This window comes from Hyaena hyaena, unplaced genomic scaffold, assembly GCF_003009895.1.
Source record: "Hyaena hyaena isolate Hyena2069 unplaced genomic scaffold, ASM300989v1 scaffold_12, whole genome shotgun sequence".
Taxonomy (NCBI): domain Eukaryota; kingdom Metazoa; phylum Chordata; class Mammalia; order Carnivora; family Hyaenidae; genus Hyaena; species Hyaena hyaena.
The window spans coordinates 2,414,774-2,435,464 of record NW_024080644.1 but is presented as its reverse complement, the minus strand read 5'-3'; the positions used below and the strand labels follow the sequence as shown (position 1 = coordinate 2,435,464).

The 20,691-nt window shown below is 40.6% G+C and overlaps 1 protein-coding gene and 1 long non-coding RNA gene across 3 annotated transcripts in view; one reads left to right on the top strand and one right to left on the bottom strand.

Annotated features, from left to right (window-relative positions):
• Positions 1–20,691, bottom strand: part of MED14 (mediator complex subunit 14) — a 68,512-nt gene that overhangs the window by 11,762 nt on the left and 36,059 nt on the right. For both annotated transcript variants that reach the window (XM_039256589.1, XM_039256580.1), the window contains exons 14-23: positions 19,490–19,684; positions 18,951–19,085; positions 15,581–15,657; positions 10,477–10,637; positions 10,224–10,370; positions 9,458–9,549; positions 8,369–8,521; positions 7,782–8,051; positions 3,862–4,002; positions 2,174–2,285 (exon numbers count right to left, since the gene is read on the bottom strand). In XM_039256589.1, the coding sequence (XP_039112520.1) occupies positions 2,174–2,285; positions 3,862–4,002; positions 7,782–8,051; positions 8,369–8,521; positions 9,458–9,549; positions 10,224–10,370; positions 10,477–10,637; positions 15,581–15,657; positions 18,951–19,085; positions 19,490–19,684 (1,483 nt within the window). The remainder of the gene's footprint in view (positions 1–2,173; positions 2,286–3,861; positions 4,003–7,781; positions 8,052–8,368; positions 8,522–9,457; positions 9,550–10,223; positions 10,371–10,476; positions 10,638–15,580; positions 15,658–18,950; positions 19,086–19,489; positions 19,685–20,691) is intronic.
• The window catches only part of LOC120248312, a 58,244-nt gene that overhangs the window by 17,288 nt on the left and 20,265 nt on the right, over positions 1–20,691 (top strand). The gene's annotated exons all lie outside the window — the stretch shown is intronic.

Here is a 20,691-nt window from a genome sequence, read left to right as displayed (position 1 = left end):
ATGAAGAAAACCAAGGCAAGGAAAGGGGGCAATTTCATACAGTGGTGGAGGTGGGTGATATTTTTAATATAAAGCGACCGGAGAAGACCGCTCTGAGAAGGGGGCATGTGGGCCTTGCCACAAAGAAACTAAAAGGTAAGGCATGAAGATACCCAGGGGGTAAGGATTCCAGGTGAAAAGAAGACCTAGTATGGAGGCCTCAGAGGCAGGAGCATAAATACCAGGGAGGTGGCTGGTGTGGCTGGATCAGTGGGAGCATGGGGGCAGTGGGAGGAGATGAGGACAGAGAGGTGGCGGCAAGGTGTGTCCCCAGATCACATGGGGGCTTCTAGGCCATTCTAAGGACCTAGGGTTTACCCTCAATGAGATGGGAAACCACTGCGAAGTCTGGAGCAAAGGAGTCATTAACTGGCTTCTGTTTCCGGAGGCTCACTCTAGGCGTTGCGTGGAAAACAAAACTGTAGGGCAGGGGCAGGGAAACCAGTTAGAGGCCACAGTCACAATCCGAGTGAAAGACGGTTAATGGCTTGGGTGAGGGCGGAGGCTGAGGAAGTGAAGAGCGGTTAGAGTCTGGATAAATTCTGAGTACAGAGCAGACAGTGTCTGGTAACTGCTCAAGTGGGTGCGCGAGGAAGAGGGGTCCGGCTCTAACAGCTCTGGCCAAGCGGCGAGAAGGAAGGGGCTGCCATTTCCGGAGATGAAGTGAGGGCGGGTGTTAGGAGTTCAAGTCTCAGCCACTGTCTACACATCTACAAGGACATGCTGACTAGACAGCTGGGAAACACAGGACTTGAGCTCAGGGATGAGGTCTAGATGGCAGATATTAAAAAACTGAGAGCCAGGAGCTTAAAGATGGGATTTACCACAAGACTAGTTTCAACTGAGGATCAGGAAAGGGGGAACTGTGCTACCAAAACTATGAATAAATGCCAACACTGAAATACTCGCTACATTACCATAACTATCCTCAGTACCAGCAGGTTTGAAACTCTCTACTGTGTGAGAAAATTTCGTATTTTTTATGTTCCACACATAACATAGTGCCTTACATTCAGTAAATATGTTCATCAAGTCGATTAACCTTTAAGTGTCATATTTAGATAGTTAGCTGTGGGTTTGCTGTGGGGATTAAATGGATGACGCGCTTAGAACATGGCCTGGCACACAGCAAGCACTATATACCTGACTGCTACTGGAATTACTTCAAAGTAGTTACTTCTACTTCCTTTTATGTCCAACCTCACTCATCTCCTAGAAACACACTCCCCCTTAGGTTCTATGCTCATGTCTCCTGTTTTTCTCCTTGCTCCCTAGCAGCATCTTCTCAGGCTCTTGCCCTTGGGAAGCAGCTGTCAGTACTCGTCAGGGTCTGCGCTCGCTCACCCACCCAACTCAGCCTTTGGTGACCTTAGATGACAGGACAGTAATGTGCAAATCCTCATCTGTAGTCCCAGCACCTCTGATGCGCAGGTAAGGGACGATCTACCCAAGAAATGTGATACCCATTTTCCTTGCTGGCTGACGAGCTGGAGAATGGGGCCAGTGTCTGGCTCACTGCCAAATCCCCAGCACCACACAGCATTGGCACAGGGCAAGAGCTTAAGCTACACTAACAGCCTGTTCGCTTACACATAAAAATTCGGCGTCCTCAAACAGTTTTACAGCATACTTCATGAGGCTGCCAACGGAGCCATTTTGTTTGGACGAGCAGGCTGTGCCCTCCTCTGAGGGGCAGGGCGTGTCTCATATATACCAGGCCTTGGCCAACTTGTTCTGTAAGGGCACAGTAGGAAAGCAGCCCCCAACACTGCACGAATGGGTGTGGCTGGGTTCCGACAAAACTACAAAAACAGGTGGTGGGCAGGACTTGGCCCACGGGCCTTCGTTTGTCGGCCTCTGACCTAGATCATGCTGTGATTATCACTTTTTGGAGCTGTGCCGGGAGCCTGGCTCTGGGTGACAATGCCTCTACTTAATTCAAACCTTTTGAAGTGCTCCTGAATCATGAACACAGATTTCACAATTCTACCATAAGAAATGAATGGCAAATATTTAGCCAGAGATAAGGAGTTGTTTTTGAGGTCTAGGCTACATGTCTGGTGTGCATGCATGTATATGTGTGTATTCTGGAAGTGAAAGTTGAACATGACAAGAGCATAGGTTAACACCTTACCTGGAGACTGTGTGTGCATCATAGAGGGAGACTGATTAACTGTGCTGTGGTAAGATGTAGGGGGCGAAGTAAGAGGATAAGCGCCTGATGACCCTGGCTGTTTGGGAAATGGCTGAAAAGAAAACAAGTGAATGTTGGTCAAATGGCCACCCAACTGTAGTATACAGAATGTACCGTATACAGCATACAGCTCAAGGGCTAACATTTACACATTTCATTGGCTACAAGACAGGAAACATGATATGAAAATGTGCAAAATACACATTAATAATTCAAAATTTAAAAAACTCTGACTTTCAAAATGTTTAAAAAACAGCAACAATCTCACTCCTGACCTTGTAATGCCCTTGCTTATATCCCTCGAGATGTTTTTTGCTCATTTTATCTACTATACCATTGATTTATCTATATCAGTGATCTACCATTTCACCAATTCTAAGATTTTCTTTCCCCCACAGTTTAACATCTCTGAAATCAGGCTGTGTCTTTCAATTCATGGCATGGCACAACTTAAGTGGCAGCGTTGTTTCTGGCAATTCATAAAAAATGGTGCAACTCCCATTTGGTGGAGATTTAAAGGCAGTGAAACAGGTAGTTCAACCTGATCTCTACTCACCTTACCTTCATCTCCAGCAAAGAAAAGCCTAGGACCACATAATCCTTCCTAATCTGGTTTTTTATTTGAGTTATAAATCACATATAGTCAAGTACACGCATCCTAACAAATTCACGGTCTGATGAATTTTTACAACTGTAGATCAAGACACTGAAGAACGCTCCCAGTGCCCCAGAGGCCTCCCTCACATACCTCCCAAGTCTTTATCATCTCTCCAAAGATAAGCACTATTCTGATCTCTGTCACTCAGGCTTGATTTTGCCTGTTTTCACATCAATACTGAATGTACTTAATATTGTCTGCAAAACACCATGTCAACATTATGTTCTTTTGTTCAACATTATGTGAACAAAATTCATCATGTTGTTGCATATACCAATAAGGCATTTTTTTTTTTCATTTCTGTAAGGTATTCCATTGTATGAGTGTATCCCAATTTATTCACTCATTCTGTTGCTTGATATTTGGGTAGCTTATAATTTTTAGATAAATCAGCCTGCTATGAACATTCTTGTGTTTTCTGAGGCATCTCTGTTGTTCATACCACCTAAGAGTAGAATTGTTAAGTCAGAGGTACGCGTAATGTTCACATTTAGCATCCTGGAGCACTGCTAATCACCACTGCAAGGTAGTTGTACCATTTTACGCACCCTCTACTAGTAAATGAGTTTCTGTTGCTACTAATAGCAAATGTTGGCAAGAATTGTCAATTTTCTCCTCCAAGCCACTTTTGCGGGTATGGATTTAAGCTGTACTTCTGGGATGCCGAATGATGTTGAACACCTTCTCTGTGCTTACTGGCCATTTGGATATCATCCTCTTTGTGATCACATGAGTGATCACCTCACAACATTGTAAGTCTGAGGTGAGAGCTAGTTCTGGTACTCTTTATTCACTAGCCATCACTAGAAGCCTCCTTCTCTCCCTCTGTCACTATTTTTTCATATGGATGTCCTGGACATCTTGGGCCTACCAAGGGCCTCCTTGACTTTCAACAGAGAAGCCCAGACAGCTGTAGAAGCTGTGAAGTTAGGCGAATGTGATACGATTTGGAATTTCAGCTAGACATCACCTGTTGCTGGGGTGGTGGCTGGAGCTGTGAGATTAAAGAATCCATCATATCTCCTCCTATGGGAGAAGGGGGATTATCGTCCTCATTTACAGACCTTCTTCGAGCATCCTGATTGCTGTCAACAAACATATTCAGGAATGTCTATGGATATAAACAGGTAGAATTCAGATTATTTTACCTACCTTTAGTAAGATATGTTTAATCATTCAGATTATTTTAACAGAAACAAATATACCATGCCCATCTCTGAAAAGTAAGTTTGATACATGGCCACTTCCAGGACAAACTGGAAAACATATTGATAATTTTGAAAGGGGGGAGAAACTGAGGAAATTGATTAACCACAGCAACAGAAACAACGTCTAAGTTAAAAATCATGTCAATTAAGAAGTACTATGCAAGTACAAAGTTGAAGAAAGAAGTATATACCCTGGTACATCCTCATACCAGGCCAAAGTATTTTCTTGTTAAGTTCTAAACCAGAAACGCAAGAAAAAAGAGAAATTGTATGCTGGCCATATCAATCACTTCAGTGACTCTGTGAAATTTCCTATTTGGTGAGAGTTCTCTACTTTCTAGGCTAGAAAATATGACAGAGGAAAACTGAATACAGAAGCCAAGCCATCCTTCCTCTTTTTATCTTATCGCAACTGAAATCTTGAACCACCAAGAGTGGGACAATCTTGTTTCATGGTATATGGCATCAAAATTTAAGCAAGGCTACCAGAGCTTGCGTCTCAAGCATTCTCTTCCTTTTAATTCTCTCTCCACCTTCCCAATCTTCCAAAACATAGATCAAAAGCTTATCAGGATCACTAGAAAGCTTTCAAAAGTGTATCGTCTGATTTCTAATAAAAGATGATGGATTGACAATACACACTTTATCGTTTCCCAGTAACCCGCTGAAACTCCTAAACATTTTTTTAAAGCAGTAAGTCACAAAGCCAGAATGGGAGAAGAGAAAAATAGCAATGAATTCTGGAGGCTGCAGAGCAGATGGCTGAGTGGTAACTGAACTGTCTGATGTGAGGAAGTTGTATCCTAAAGCGAGCAGTGGGGAAAGCCAAGAAGCAAAGCTATTTCCGTCCAGATCCCCAAGACACGTAGGAACCGGCAGCACTAGACACCTCTGGAAAGGGGGATGAAAAGTGAGACTAAAAATAGGACTGCCTGAAAGTCTCTTTAGGAGACATGAAAGCCTCCCAGAGCCTCTGTCAGCCTCACTCAGCGAGGCTGACCTCTACCACTCTGGTGGAGAGTCTCTGACTAGGGGGGTCCCAGCACCAATTTGAGAGGAGTGCCATATTAAAAATGGAGACTCAGGGCGCCTGGTGGGCTCAGTCGGAAGAGCATGTGACTCTTGATCTCAGAGTCGTGAGTTTGAGCCCCACACTGGGGGTGGAGATTACTTTAAAAAAAACAATGAAGACTAAAGCTTACATACTGAATGTTGAAAATAGTAGTCTCCTTCTCTTATTTGACTTGCCAGAAACTGGGGCCCAGATGCACACCATCTATGGAGAGACCTGAATCCTCCTCTCTTGGCACTCACACTGGCCCAACAAAAAGACCTAAATCTATTGACACTGGGAGTTAGCCAAAGAAATGGCCCAAGCAGATCATCCTGCAGTGAAGACCACAGTCAGCAAGTCTCACTGTTAAATAAGAACAGCAAGGAGGCGCCTGGGTGGCTCATTCGGTTAAACATCTGGCTCAATTTCGGCTCAGGTCATGGTCTCATGGTTTGTATGATAGAGCCCTGTGTTGGGCTCTGCGCTGACAGCACAGAGCCTGCTTGGGATTCTCTCCCTCCCTCTCCCTCTGCCCCTCCCATGCTTGCAAACGCATGCTCTCTCTCAAAAATAAACATTAAAACAAACAAACAAGAGCAGTGAGTTAGGAATCACTAATATGAAAGAGATCAGAACAACAAAAAAGCAAGGTGGATGAAATGCGAAGTATGTAGGAAGAAAAAAGGTTAAGACTAAGATAGCCATTTACAACAATATACCATAAAATGAACATTTAATGAATATTTAGAAAACAACAGAGAACTCCTAGAAATTTGTAAAAACATTACAAAAAAAATTATCAAAAATAGAAAGCTTGAGGGGCACCCGGGTGGCTCAGTTGGTTAAGTGTCCGACTTCGGCTCAGGTCATAATCTCACAGTTTGTGGGTTCGAGCCCTGCGTCAGGCTCTGTGCTGACAGCTCAGAGCCTGGAGCCTGCTTCAGATTCTGTGTCTCCTTCTCTCTCTGCCCCTCCCCCGCTCATGCTCTGTCTCACTCTCAAAAATAAATAAATGAAAAAAAAAAATAGAAAGCTTGAAAGGAAAACATGAGGAAATCTCCCAGAAATAAAGAGATTAAAAACAGAAAAGATAAGAAAATTAGAGGAAAAGTCCAGGATACCAATCAGAACAGTAGGGGTTCCAGAAAGAGCAAACAAAGAAAACAAAGAAGAATTGAAAAATCATACAAGGAAATTCCCAGAGCAAAAGGATGTTAAGCTTCCAGAGTGAAAGAGTACACTTAGTTACATAAGATTCAAGAACTGGAACGAGATTAAACACCTCAATGGTCACAACGGTAGTTATAAGACAATGGAGCAATGTCTTTAAAATTCTTACAGAAAATGATTATAATCTCAAATTCCACACTTAACCATTCTCTCAATTAGATGAGGGTAAACTAAAGATGTTTTTAGGCACACAAGGTCTCAAATTAACCTCCTACATACCTTCTCCTAGGAAACCACGTAGGAGGTATTCTACGAAAACAATGGCGTAAACCAAGAAAAAGACCTGTGGTCCAAGCCACAAGGCATGCAACACGAGGGAAGTAAAGGACTCACTCTCTCTCCCTCTTTGCCATCCTTCTACAGATTCCTAAATCAAAACTGCAATAGGTCTGGAGCACTACCATTCCAGACTAGAGGTCAGAGGATTATAGAAGAGACTTCAAGATGAAACCAGTAGGTATGATATATGAATGTGCCGAGGGGAGAGTTACATACATGGGAGAGACTCTAAGGTTGAGTTAGTGATAAGTACAGAGAAAGTGAAGCCAAAAAAAAAAAAAAAAAAAAAAAAGTAAATAATTCCCAGGAAAATAAAATGTTGAACAAGAAAAGTAATCATAGTAAGGCTTGGTGGATAGTGTTTACATATTTATAATAATGACAACACTGAAAAACTATCTGATCAAAATTGCTGCCTAACCACATTGCAAGGATAGAAGGAAAAACAGAAGGTATACTGGGAGCAGCCTGGAAGGAAGAAGGAGCATATACAAATTAAAAAAGAATGAAATCCTCATCTTCCATTGTGAGAATCAGATAATGCCCTCAACCAAGAGGTCCACGAACAGCAATGTAAGCAGGTCATTTAGCGATAGGGATATAAATACCAAGAGAATCACCACAGACGAGCTGAAAACAGAGCAGGAAAATGCAAGAGTTGGTTGCAAGGGACAAGTTTTCAAAACAAGCCATTTGGAACTATTTGACTCTAAACTAGAAGCACATACAACTGAGCTACTATACAGGAATCTGCAGAGATTGTGGCCCAGGATCATATGTTTAAAAAAAACCCTCGTGGCTGAACCGATGAATCAAACCTCAATAATCAAGGATAAAGACACTGTTGAAGTTCCTTAAAGTTCCCACTAGCAAATAGGACTCTGCAGTATCCTCCACCTCATTCATTACAAGGAGAGGAGAGTTTATCATTTCATGCACATCGGCATGACACCTCATGAGAACTTCCCGCTCCTTCAGAACGAAGTTGCAGAGATGATGAACACAGCTGCTTATTAAATTTAAGCAGGAGCTTGCTGCTCCTCCCCATTATCTCGCCTTCCCAGGAACTGTTTTAGAGAGATCTAGGTTTACTCATGCTACAATACTGAGGTCAGTTACCTTTAGTCCGGGTGCAGGATAAAAACCTTCAACTAACTTGCTATTATCAAAAAGACTATAGGCACCATCCCGTATTGCCACCACGCCTCGGCTCCGGCAGTAAATATCAATGCAGTACATGTTCCTGAAGGCCAGTCTGATGTGGGTGGATGACTGCGGCAGGATGGAGAAGCACTGGTAAGCAGTGTTGGTCCTCTGGGTCAAGCCCAACATCGGCACAGTGGGAAGTTTGTTGATGGCATTTAACGGAGCCTGAGTATCAAAGAGTACCTAAAAGAGATACATACAATGAGAGCCACCAGTTTCCATACAAATGCTAAAGCCTCAGAATCTCTTCCAGCCATAAATGAGACAGTGCCTTTCTGCCACGTTCCATGCAACTTTCCCTTGAAGAGAATGCAAACTAGATCGTTGCGCCCACTTTGAATCAAAAGAAAATTCCCCAAGAAGAATGTAATATATAAAGGACAAAAATACACATCCTTGTCACTGACGACAAGCTAATAAGCCCGCATGATGTTCTGAGGAGTCTTACATGAGACACTATCACTGACTCTTATCTTTACACAGAAAGTAAATTTAATTACCTGTAATAACTGAACCACATTAGGTGTTTTGTTGAACATTTCTTGAAGCTGATGGAGAATGGTATTGTGACAGTTACTGCAACCTGAGTTTGGACCAACAGTTCCCAAAGAAATGTGAAATTTCTGATGTATGGAATTCCACTGGATACTAATCTAAATAGAAAAGATTACATGATTCAGAAACTGAGAAAGTAACAGAATCAAGGAGAAGAAAAAACAATGTTTCAACAGTATAAAGCAAAATGCCAAAGATCTACATGAGGTTCGTTTTGGAAAGCCAGCCAGAAGGCTGGACTCTATAAACTCCAGATGTACTGGTGCAATGGACCAGTACATTTGCAGAGTACATATTAGCCCATTTCCACTAAATAAAACAGAAAGAGAAGATCCTAAAGAAAACAATTTGGATCAAATTTTATTTAAAAACCATCACTGGTGTTTCTTATCTAGGACTGAAGAAAAGTCATCCTCTGGGTGAGCACTGTCATAAAGGGAAGGAAGCCACCTCCAACACAGATGCCTTCAGTTAATAGATTTTAAAACACTCAAGTAATTTCTGATATTACTTGATGTAGAAGAGTCCAGAAAGAAGCCAGCTGGCTGAATTTTTAATGTTAAATTTCTAGAACTTTACATATGGGGTGGGAAGAAAATAATGAAAGAAGAAATCACAGGGAATACATTCCAGACTGAGACAGGATCAAACGATGTCGACAGTCATGTGACCAAAAGCACACGCATACTGTATTGTTCAAAACCATTCATAATCTTTCGTTAAAGTAATCATGTTGCTAACCAGATTTGAAATCTGTGAAGAAAAAAAATACAAACACCAAAAGTACACTACCTTCTGCAAAACTCATCAAGATTATATACCCTGTCAAAGAGGGCATAATTTTTGCTTTCGATTTTAAAGACTTAAGCATTATAGTATACTAAATATCATCAAAGTACTTAAAATTTATCGTTTTATCCCTAATTTTTACTTGAATTCTCAATTATTTCAAGGCAGTTTTCATAATTTTTGAATTCTTGCTTTTTAGAGGACTTAGGAGAGGAACTTCAGTTTTAGTAAGTTCACAGACTTACTGAGCTTCCCTTGGTGGTCCCATAACACAAGATAAGTTTTCGGTAATTATAAACACGGACTTCTGAGAAAATATTTAGATGTGCAGGTATGTCTAGAGAGAAAGGAAGCAAAAGGGAGATTATGATGACATGCAAAACTTTACACATTTGAAAAAGAAGGCTTTGTGGCAGTATTATATGCCCAGACAGCCTCTGAGAGCTCTAAGTATGTAATTTCTTGAAAAAGGAATTAAAAATTTTTTAAATGGAAAGCAACAGCATAGATAGTGGGCTTCTGTTTCCATTAGGACATAAGGGGCGCAGGGCAGGGGCGGAGGTAAGTGAAGCAGTATACAGCACAATGGTTAGAGGGCTCCAGTTCCAGCTCTACCCTTCACTAGCTATGTGACCTTCAGCAAGGTCAGTCTCTGCGACTTTTTTTCTTCATTTGTGAAATGAGGAATAATAAATTACCTACCTCACGGGGCATGACTGCGAGGATTACATGGGTTAACACAAGCAAACTGTTTATTACCTCATATGGCGCATAGTAAACTCTCGTTAAAAACTACTTATTATTATAATACAGCATAGCTAGAGGTAAAAATTTCTGGATATGTAAGAAACTGAGCCATGGTGGTCTCTGGGGGAAGCAAATAAAAGCCTGACGTAAGAGGGAAACTTACTTTTCATTAGATAGTCTCCTGAAAAAAAATTTTTTTTTTTTTTTTTTACAATGTGCACCTTTTATTTCTTCTGTTAAAAAAGGGAAGATTATCACATGTACCTGGTAGAGAACGTGCAAATTCCAACACACACTCATATAATCGTGCAATGCTATTCCAGTCGTTAAGGAACATTTCAACAACTTTTCTACCACCAACTGGTTCGGACAACAGGTTTTCATATGTCAGATAAACATGTCGGGATGGCCCTACAGGGTTAAAAAAAAAAAAAGAGTATTGATACCTATCAACATGAAAAAAAAACCCCCACCAAAAACAGAAACACACAAAGACAAAGTGTGTGAAGCATCTCACCTTGCTCCCTGGTAGAAGTGCCATTAAGTGGACAATTTGCAAACACTAACTCCGCCACCCACGTGCGGTTATTTCTACCTTGTAATCGGAAAGTGCAATCGAGGAGAGAGCGGTCCAGAGCCTTTTGGGTTTCCTCATTCACACCCTTACAGGGAGGAATTCTGGCGACGAAAGATAGCACATGAAGTGTACTTGGCATCACAGAAAGACAAAAGCACAATCTATACAACAGGCAGTTCAAACTCTACTATTGCAGTTCAAACTCCACTACTAGGCACCTTCTGCAAAAGAAGGAAGCGATCCATAGCAATTCACGGCAATGAATAGCACTTAACCCGTTTCCATTCACATCAACATAGAGTAGGACCTCTTCTTTAACAAAGTGTCTGAGTGTTTTAACAAAGTGTCTGTCTTCATCCTTAATCTTATTAGAAATACCACAACTCTTCAGAGTGAAAATTAAGAATGTTGGCTTTCTATGAAACCTACCTAAAACATCCTCAAAGAAAACTTAAGGGGAACCAAACACTAGTAAAACCCCTCTTCAAGAGGCAGAACAATACAGTGGAAAGAACATGGGCTTTGGAGTTAGGGACCTGCATTCTACTTCTGACTCGGCCACATTTAACCTCTCTGAATTTGTTTCCCCAAATACAAAATGGAGATAATTACCTTGTGGGTCACTGATCTTAAAACATGACACAACATACATAAAGTGCTTATGGCAACTGATGCAGTCAGTATTCGTATTTGTTAGTTCTCCTTTGTAGTAAAACCAAGTCTCACTCACTGACTGCCAAGACAAAACGCCAGGTTCATTATCTGCCCCCTCCTCTCCTCCTCTCTAGAGGGAACACTCATGTGCTGGAGCTCTGCATGTATCAACTCATTTAACATATTGTTACTTACATATATCTCATATAGAAGAGGAATGTATCAGTTTTGGTGTTGTAAAATACCTACCTACCTGTTTTCTTCTTGCCGCTTTATGGACATTTTCACTGGTCTTTCAGTAACAGATAAAATAACGAGATAATAGATTTTTTTACTTACACATTATCCTTTATAGGTAAGGTGAGTTAATTCTCAGACTTGGTATAAAGATTATCTAAGTCAAAAAACAACTGGAAATATGGAATCTGATTCAGGCCTCTTATTGAGAGGGTTTCTCAACCTCAGCAAAATCAACATTTTAGGCTGGATAATTTTTTGTTGTGTAGCCTTGGCCTCTCCCTACCAGATGCCAGTAGTACTTCTCACTTAATATCAAAAAATACCTCCAAATATTGCCAAGTAGCCACTGGAGGGCGAAATCACCCTGGCGTGGAGAACAACTTGCCCAGAATTAACAATTTAAGACAGCAAGAGAGACAGAGATTACACATGATAAAAAATAAACTAGTAGGGGAGAGAACAGCTACACAGGTTGCACAAAAACAGAATTAACGTAGTACTAAAATTCTCTCAATGACTTAAAAATTCCACCACAGCTCATCTTAAACGTACAGTAATGTTTTCAAAAGTTATTCTTTCATACTACATACCTTTATCATTCGCTACCATAAAGATTTTGTCCAGTGTTACTTGGGGTAACTACAGTTATTACACACGATGCATATATGCCTTTCATGAAAATCTCACAGATATACTGAGGACTTTTGCCTCTCTTTACCCCTGAAAACCTAACCCCAACCCACAGGAGTTATAAAGCAGCCAATTCAAATAGATTTTTAAATCTTGATTTTAAAAATGTAAATGCAGTACATGATCTTCCTTTCACATAAATAGGTGTTTCACGAAATCCATCTGCTTAGAAAATGAACACAAAGAAGCCAGCATGTTTTCAAGTAAGAAAAGTAAGACTCCTTTCAATTTATGCTCTTAGGGACAGCAAGACCCTGACAATGCATTCTATGTCACCTTCTTCATCTGTGATACAGACAGAATTGGCTCTACTTCAAGGAACCTATAACCTTTCACTTGCTTTTAAGGTTACAAATGTAACAGAATAAAAATAAACTACAATTATGCCTTTAATCCTCCCCCATGTGAGGGGGAGGAGGGGAAGGTCCCCACAAGGAAACCTGACAAAACTATTACAACTCAAAATTCACCATTCACTATTATATTCACCAAAAATTAAGAAGGGAGAGGTTTTTCCTGGACAATGAGTTAACCTTATCTGACAATTTCTACGAACCCAAAAAAGTTTTTTTTTTAACCTAAACAGCTAACCCTGGCTGATTTTTCTCCTAGGATTCTGTGTATGGAAAAAATGTAGGAACTAGGCTCTGGTCTTTCCGGGCAGGTGTGCATGAGCACCGCCATGTGCCATGTGTCAGTTCTCTTCTGAGGGGTTTTACAAACGTCCGTGACCACACCATGGCCCTGCGGTGCACAAGCAGGGAAGTCACTGAAGGTGCTAGTAAAAAAAAGCGCCATGGTGCCTACAAGGAAAATGAAGAGGGTTTATAAAAGGCTGTCCCTGCATATGCAAAAGGCCTAAGTCATACCACTGATGTAAGCTAAGTCCCTAAACTCGCAAAAATGAGCTGTGCCTATGCATTATCTGCATAAGCTACGACGGACAAGACGAAAAAACCTTGTGGGTGTGGACAGTATACCAGCACCAACCACTGACCGGTACTGTAATGTTAGTTCAGGAGAAGGTGCGGGGTTGGCTCAAGAGCTCAAAACTAGGCACCAGGAGCGCGCTGCTTTGAGATCTGTGTCACCTGTGCTGTCGGATCAAGGCTCTTTGGAATCTACACGAGACAACATGTCCATGAACACTAGCAATCTAAGGTGTTCACCATGATACTTTCACAGATACGTCAGGGAGGCCTGCTCAACAGATTTTCAAAAAGATAAGTTGCACAAGAACAGAACATGTTTTTTACAAAGAGGAGAAAAATGTGCTCAATTTTAAGGCTTTGAAGTATCAACAGCTCATATACTCATTTAATATTAATATATCTAGGACTAAAGGCTTAGGATTTTCTAACGATTAAATGCATTAAAGCAATTGTATACTAATTAGACCTATGGCAGATTTTAATTTCATAAAATGATGTTTAGACATCTATTGCTATACCCTACCCCCATAGTAGACAGCAGGCACCAGACAGACCAGACCAATATCTTCAATTTATCCATCTATTTTTTTAAGTTTTAAATAAAATAATAGCCAGGATATTATAAAGACTTTAAAAATTATTTAAAAACGAAGCTTAAAAAATAGGAAGTTCTTCCTTCCTAAGTAGGACAATATTATGGGTTCTCTTGAATTCAAGAAGAAAGGGGGCTGAAATGTCTTTGTAAATATGCGGAGAACAAGATATTTTAAGACTTGCAAAACATGAAAAATATAACTAAGAGAGTAGAACACAAATGGTAACATTATCTATTTATCTGCAGTTGCCAAGAAGAGTGAAAAGATTAAAAAAACAAAAACAAAAAACCAACCCCCTATACTTTAGGCAGAAGTAATTCAAGACCAAAAGCCATTAAAAGTATTACATTTTCCTGATTTCCTTGACAAGACCAGCTCTCTCTCCTGAGAACTTTCTGTAGAGAGGGTGTTTACACAGCCAGGAAGGGAAAGCTATTCCTTTTAACTCCATCTCAAGTAAGCACCATGACACACGGGTGGAGAACATGCTATTTGCTAGCCCTTCCCATCTTCCACAGAAACCAACTGATTCCTAAGTAAATAAAAATTAAAGACCCACTGGCTCAAACTGCAGAGTGGCCATATCTTGGCAGACGGAGACATTTGACAAGTAAAAACTGCTGCTGTGATTATTAAGCAACAACTGAGAAACAATGTAAATCCACCCCCACCCCCCCCCCGCCCAGATAAAACTTTTCTGCCAAAAATGCTGATCTCTTAAATGGCACGCTAGCTTTTTAAGTCCATCCTGGTCACCTTATGTAGCACACGCACCATGTCAGCTTTCCTTCTAAGCATCCTTTGGCCTCCTGTCCTCTTTAGAACCAAGCCGTCTGTCCAACTCCCTCGTATACCCTTTCCTGATCTATTTTAATATTCCAGCTCAATTACTATCACCTTCATGATGACTCATCTACTTCTCTTGCCTAGGCCTGTCACTTGAACTTGATACACAGTCCTGTCTGGCCAAAGGAATGTGTCGGCACATCAAACCTAGCAAAGCCTCGTCAAACTCATATCTTAGGAATCCCTTATCTCAGAAAACCCCACAATCATCCATCACATGCCTAAGATGAAACGAACAGGCCTGTCATCTTCTCTTTCTTACCTTCAACATAATCTCATCACCAACCCTTGAATATTCCATCCCGAGACCTTGCAGAACCTTCCCAGGTCTAAGCTACCAACAACTCTGGCGCGAACCACTTCAGTGACTGGTTTCACTACTCAGTCTTGTTCCCCTCCAATTGATTAATCTCTATATGGCTTTCACAATGAGCTTTCAAAAACACCTATCTAATGATGTCAGCTGCTGCTTAAAATCGCCATTAGGACAAAGTCTACATTCCTTAAGGACACTTCCAAAGCCCTCTAGGATCTGGCTCCAGCCTCATGTCTCTCAACTCCTGTCACTCTGACCTCCTTTCAGTTCCGGGATGCAGAGCTTTCTTTCTCTTGCCTCCAAGACTCCACATCAGTAGTTACCCTTTCTAGTTAGGAATGCCCACTCCCCCCATCAGCTCCCTCTCCTCTAGCTAATTCTCACCTCTCCTTCAGTGTGAGTACTCCTCAGGGCTACCCTTTCTGGCTTCCAAACCAGCTCAGATCCTCCTGCTACATGAACCCATGGCATCCTAAAGGGCCCTATCAGAATTCAAGCCTGATACACCATTGCATTAATGGTGAAAACATCCATGAAATGAGTGAAAGGAAATGCAGAGGAAAGACATCCTCCTATACCAAGTGGTGCTGGATCTCCACCCGGCAGGTGAAAGAGAATCTTCCCCCAGACCTCAGTAATTCCGTGCAGAAATCCGTGACGTGCACAAGTTGGGAACTCTGCTTTACGCGGTCTTACGGTAGGAGAGGAGCAGCTCTAGCAGATGTGACTCTAATGCGTGGCCCCGAGTGAGACACAGGACAGGGACTTACTTAAGTAAGCGTATTGCGTGGCTGAAGCCATCACCTTCCATTTGCACTCCCTGATGGGGAATCTCCAGATTGGACAACTGGTAAGAGAGAAGTAGTTAGATAAGACCAGCAATTTTACAAAGGAAACTTCCTTTCCTAAGTACTACCATCCACTCTCATGGCATTTCTTCTAGCACTACTTTGTTCCAAAGTTGCAACGTATTAGGCATGTGCACTGTCCTCCATCATCTGATTTCCTGGGCAACTATATCAAGTCCAGTGAAACTCAAACATGACCCAGAGCTTCTAGTTAAAAAAAAACAAAAACAACAACAACAAAAACAAAAAAAAACTTCCAGGTGGCAAATCTTCAGAATTCTGGAGATTGATTTACTTTGGCAGTGAGCCGAAAGTAATCCAGAATCAATCCTGGTGGGTGGTTCCAAATAATGCAACTGTAAAATAAGACTGGTTTGCTTGTGTAATTCAATTATGTTTGTTCAAAACAAGGTCTGAGGCCTAGTCACATCTCACTTTTAATCACAAACAATAGGTTTTAGTTTATAACATTCCTGGAATACATTTTTAACAATTAAACCGTTTCCTAGGTGAAACCCAAGAAGAGAAAGATTTCCAATTTATGCATTTACCCAATGAGGTATCTTTCCCAACTGGAGGATTCAGAAAGTGAGTTGAAAAGACAAAAGCAGGGATAGCGCCTGAGGCCCCGTGAGTGGAACTGCAGGTTATAAAGGTATGCCAAAAAGTCATCTGATCTACCAAAGAGAAGACTGCCTTTGGCACGTATTCCCGGGTGTTTTATGGCAGGCTATTTATTTACACCCACCTTGTTCCAGAAAGGACTTAAAGCAGCTCTAAGTATTTGACTGAGCCCTGCTTTGGGCCTGGGAAGGGCACAGGTTTAAGAAAAATAGCTGCTGACCAAATAGACCACAGGAGTTCAAATTCAAAAGAAAGCAACGTGCGGGCAGACTCAAAAACATGGTCTCTATCCTATGGATCAGTGATATAAACATCCCTTGTAAGATTAGATTTATTCACATCTCCGTATAAATTACTTTAAGCAGAAAATGTGCTTGCTTTTATCTTCAACATGGCTTTTTTATTGACAAAAGAAAAACTAGGTTGCTTAAGAGTTTGAGTTCAACAAAGTACTACAGAATGTTCTTACACGTCCTACATGTGCAATAGGTATAGACAGAGAAGGGGAACAGAGAGGACATAGGTCTATAGGCATTAATCTTTGTGGGCATTACAAAGGCACATTTATTTTGCAATTGTGAGCCTCTAGGTGGGGAGGGAGAGCAGGCAGGAAGAGAGACATCACATTGCCCCCGGGGAACCATGTAGCCTCCCTTCCCACGATGAAGGTAGTAGTACATGGATGACATTCATGTAATCAATCCAACAGGGCACAATAAAAAAGTCCAAGAAGATAGGAAGCATGGAGCCTGTCTGTACAGTTTAGGAGCTATGGCCAGTACCCAGACAAGACATTTATCAAGCTCACAGTTCTCGGAGCTAGGACATCAAGGACGTGAGCCTCTATTTTAGGTAACTGTTTATGGGCCTCGATTTCTCTGGGCTATTCCTGCTCTTCATAGTTTTACACCTTACCCTCTGCCTTCAGATCCTGAAGCTCGATAAAGCAGGGGTCAGCATACAACAGCTCATGGGCCAAATCCAGCCCACTGCCTGTTTTATATAAAGTTTTACTGAAATAAAACTTTTTTATTTTTTAAGTAAAGTTTTACTGAAATAAAAGTTTACTGAAACATAGCCACACTCATCTGTTTGAACATCAACTATGGCTGGCTCACACAACAACAGCAGATCTGAGTGGCCATAAGAGACCATATGACCCCCAACACCTAAAATACTTACTATCTGGCCCTTTATAGAAAAAGTTTGGTGAATCTGCAATAACGTGGATGGAACTAGAGCGTATTATGCTGAGTGAAATGTCAGTCAGAGAAAGATAAATATCATATGATTTCACTCACATGTGGAATTTAAGAAACACAACAGATGAACATGAGGAAAGAGAAGAAAAAATAAGAAAAAGAGAGAGGGAGGCAAACCATAAGAGACTCTTAAATATAGAGAACAAACTGAGGGTTGCTGGAGGGGAGGTCGGTGAGGGGATGGGCTAAAATGGGCGATGAGTACTAAGGAGGACATTTGTTGGAATGAGCACTGGGTGTCATAGAAGTGATGGATTACTAAATTCTACTTCTGAAATCAGTATTACACCACATGTTAACTAACCCAGATTTGAATAAAATTTTTAAAAAAGAAGGGAAAAAAGAGTAAAAAGAAAAGAGAAAGTTTGGCAATTCCTGCTCTAAAGCATAAAAGTGTTCAACAAGTCTTCCCAAGATTACCATCATCATCAGTTTAACAGAAAATAATTCACTTCCACGTTGCCAGGTCTCTTCTACTTTTTTTATATCCTTCGTTGTTTCATTCATCAACTTTTTTTCTTTTAAAAAATTTTTTAGTTTTAATTGTGGTAGAAGTCTCCACTTTGTTCACAGTAATTTACAGAGAGAAGGGGTCTTACAAAAAGTAAAACTTTAAAAAAGAGGGAAATCATTAACATTGTGGTGTATCCCTTTATTTTTGTTTTTTATTTTATTTATTTATTTTTTACAAATAGTTTATTGTCAAGTTGGTTCCCATATAACACCCAGTGCTCATCCCCACAAGTGCCCTCCTCCATGCCCATCTCCCCCCTCCCCCCTGTGGTGTATCCCTTTAAAGGGATGCCAATCCTTGGCCAAAGCCCTTCTTGAAAATATAAAAAGCCAGGTTCTGTTACCTCCCTTTCCTCTCATGTTTGGGGATCATGCTGGATATAACAATTGCATATTCTTGAAAGATACTAATTATATATAAGTGTATTCCTTATCCCATGTGACAAGAGCAAAAATTGGGTTTAATATTCTTTTTGGCCTGTTTCCTCAAAAGGAACCTGGGTTTATTAGTGTGTAAGCAGTGTGTATGGCTTCACCAACTCAAAAATAAGCACCCCATTATCAACTAACTACTGCAAAGAGATAATGCTGCTACTGAGAGGCATATAAGATGTTAATTTTCAAAAGATATCTCTCTTTTTTTTTCCAAACTGTGAAGAATTTACTTTCCATTTCCATAAAGAGCAGAATGCCCACAATTTAGAATCAGAATGACAAAATAATGTAAGTCATGTTTCACAGGTATACCATGAGATGCTATGATTTCAACCCCATCCCTCCCCAAATGAACAAGATCACAGCTATTCTGGTTCTCTTAATGGAATCTATGTAGCTGTAGCAAGGCATTCTAGAAATTACGCTCTCATATACTCAAAACTGTTCCATAAAATTACCTCCAACCGAAGTCCTACGAATGGCATATTTGTATCACACATAGCAACAAAGTGAGCTAGAACTTTATTGAAGGCACACATTTCTCCTGATCGTTTGGTTTTCTTGGGTTCTACTGGACACAGATCATCAGACAACTAGAATTTAAGTAAAGAACACAGGAGGTAAAAAAAAAAAAAAAAATACAGGTGATGCAATTAGTTAAGGCAGTTAAAACGACTATAGCTCAAGATTAATCAAATTTTATTCATTCAGCAAATATTTACTGAGCAAATATTTCGACCTAAATACTGGAAATTTAAGTAACTGTGTATTTAGCCAACTTTCTTGTGGAAATGGTATATAATTATCAATTAAAAGAAAGGCATTTTCAAGAAAACGTAGACAATTGTTACTTAAGCCTTACTGCCACCCAGTCTCTTAAAAACCATTATCTAATTTTTATTTCTTAAACCCTAATTATCTCCCATATTAAAAATGGTTGAAGAATGCAACAAAATTAATACACAAATTCTGTGCTCATTTCTGTATGTGCTCATACCTTGCGCTTGGTACTGGTTTTAGGAGGTTTCCCAGATTTTGTGCGAAAAACCAGCTCCTGGACGTTTTCCTTGAACTGCTGCAGCAGGAGCGCCATGACAGGGGCGTCCTCACGCTCCGCAGTGTTCACAGACATGAAGTAGTACTTGTATGACAGCTGTGTGGGCTTATTGGGAACCTCCAACATCTCCACAACCTAAAAGGGCCCAAATGAGACTCAGAGAATTAATTAAGTGTGGTAGGTAGATTTTCCGCCTTATAGCAAGGAGGGCTCAAAATTGTAAATCTGACATAGATGGTCTTTCTTCTCTAAATAAGGACAAATCAGAATGCTCAACAAAAAAGGCATTCCTGTTAAATATATACTTTGTTTTCTAAAAAACAGAGCAGACTGAAAAACAAGAAAAGCAAAGCCATCATAAACTATAGCAAATGGAACATTTAGACTACTACAGCATTAACTGTTCTTGATATTCATATCTGAGCTTAAAACACTGTATGCTTAAGTCCAGCAGGTTTGCAAAGTTTTCTAGAACGGTATCTATTTACTGATTTTTTAAAGTTTATTTATTTATTTTGAGAGAGAGCAAGAGACAGAATAAGTGGGGGAGGGGCAGCGAGAGAGGGAGAGAGAATTCCAAGCAGGCTCTGTGCCTACAGCATATGGGGCTGGATCCCAAGAACTGTGAGATCATGACATGAGCCGAAGTCCATAGTTGGACGCTTAACCAACTAAGCAATCCAGGCACCCCTAGAATTGTATCATTTTAAATTGCCCTGTTTCCCTTAACCGTTAAAACAGCCTAAGAATTCCACTATTACAGCAGAGAAAAATGACAACTAACTCTCACAGCTGGAAGCATGTAAAAATAAACCCTGATTTTCAACTAAAAAATAGGTCACTGTGAGGATAAAGACACCATCACCACAAATAGTCAACATGGTGGGGGGGAGAGGAGGGTGCCTGGGTGGCTCACTTGGTTAAGTGTCTGGTTAGCCATTCTGATAGATGTGTAGTGGTATTTTATTGTTATCTTAATTTACGTTGTCCTAATAACTGATGATATCAAATATCTTTTCATCTATTTGCCATCCCTGTATCTTTGGTGAAGCACCCATTTTACTTTTAATTCTCCTATTTCCTCTGGTGCATCAGTGTGATATGAGGTGTTAGCCTAAGAATTTCCTTAAGTGTGAGGGGAG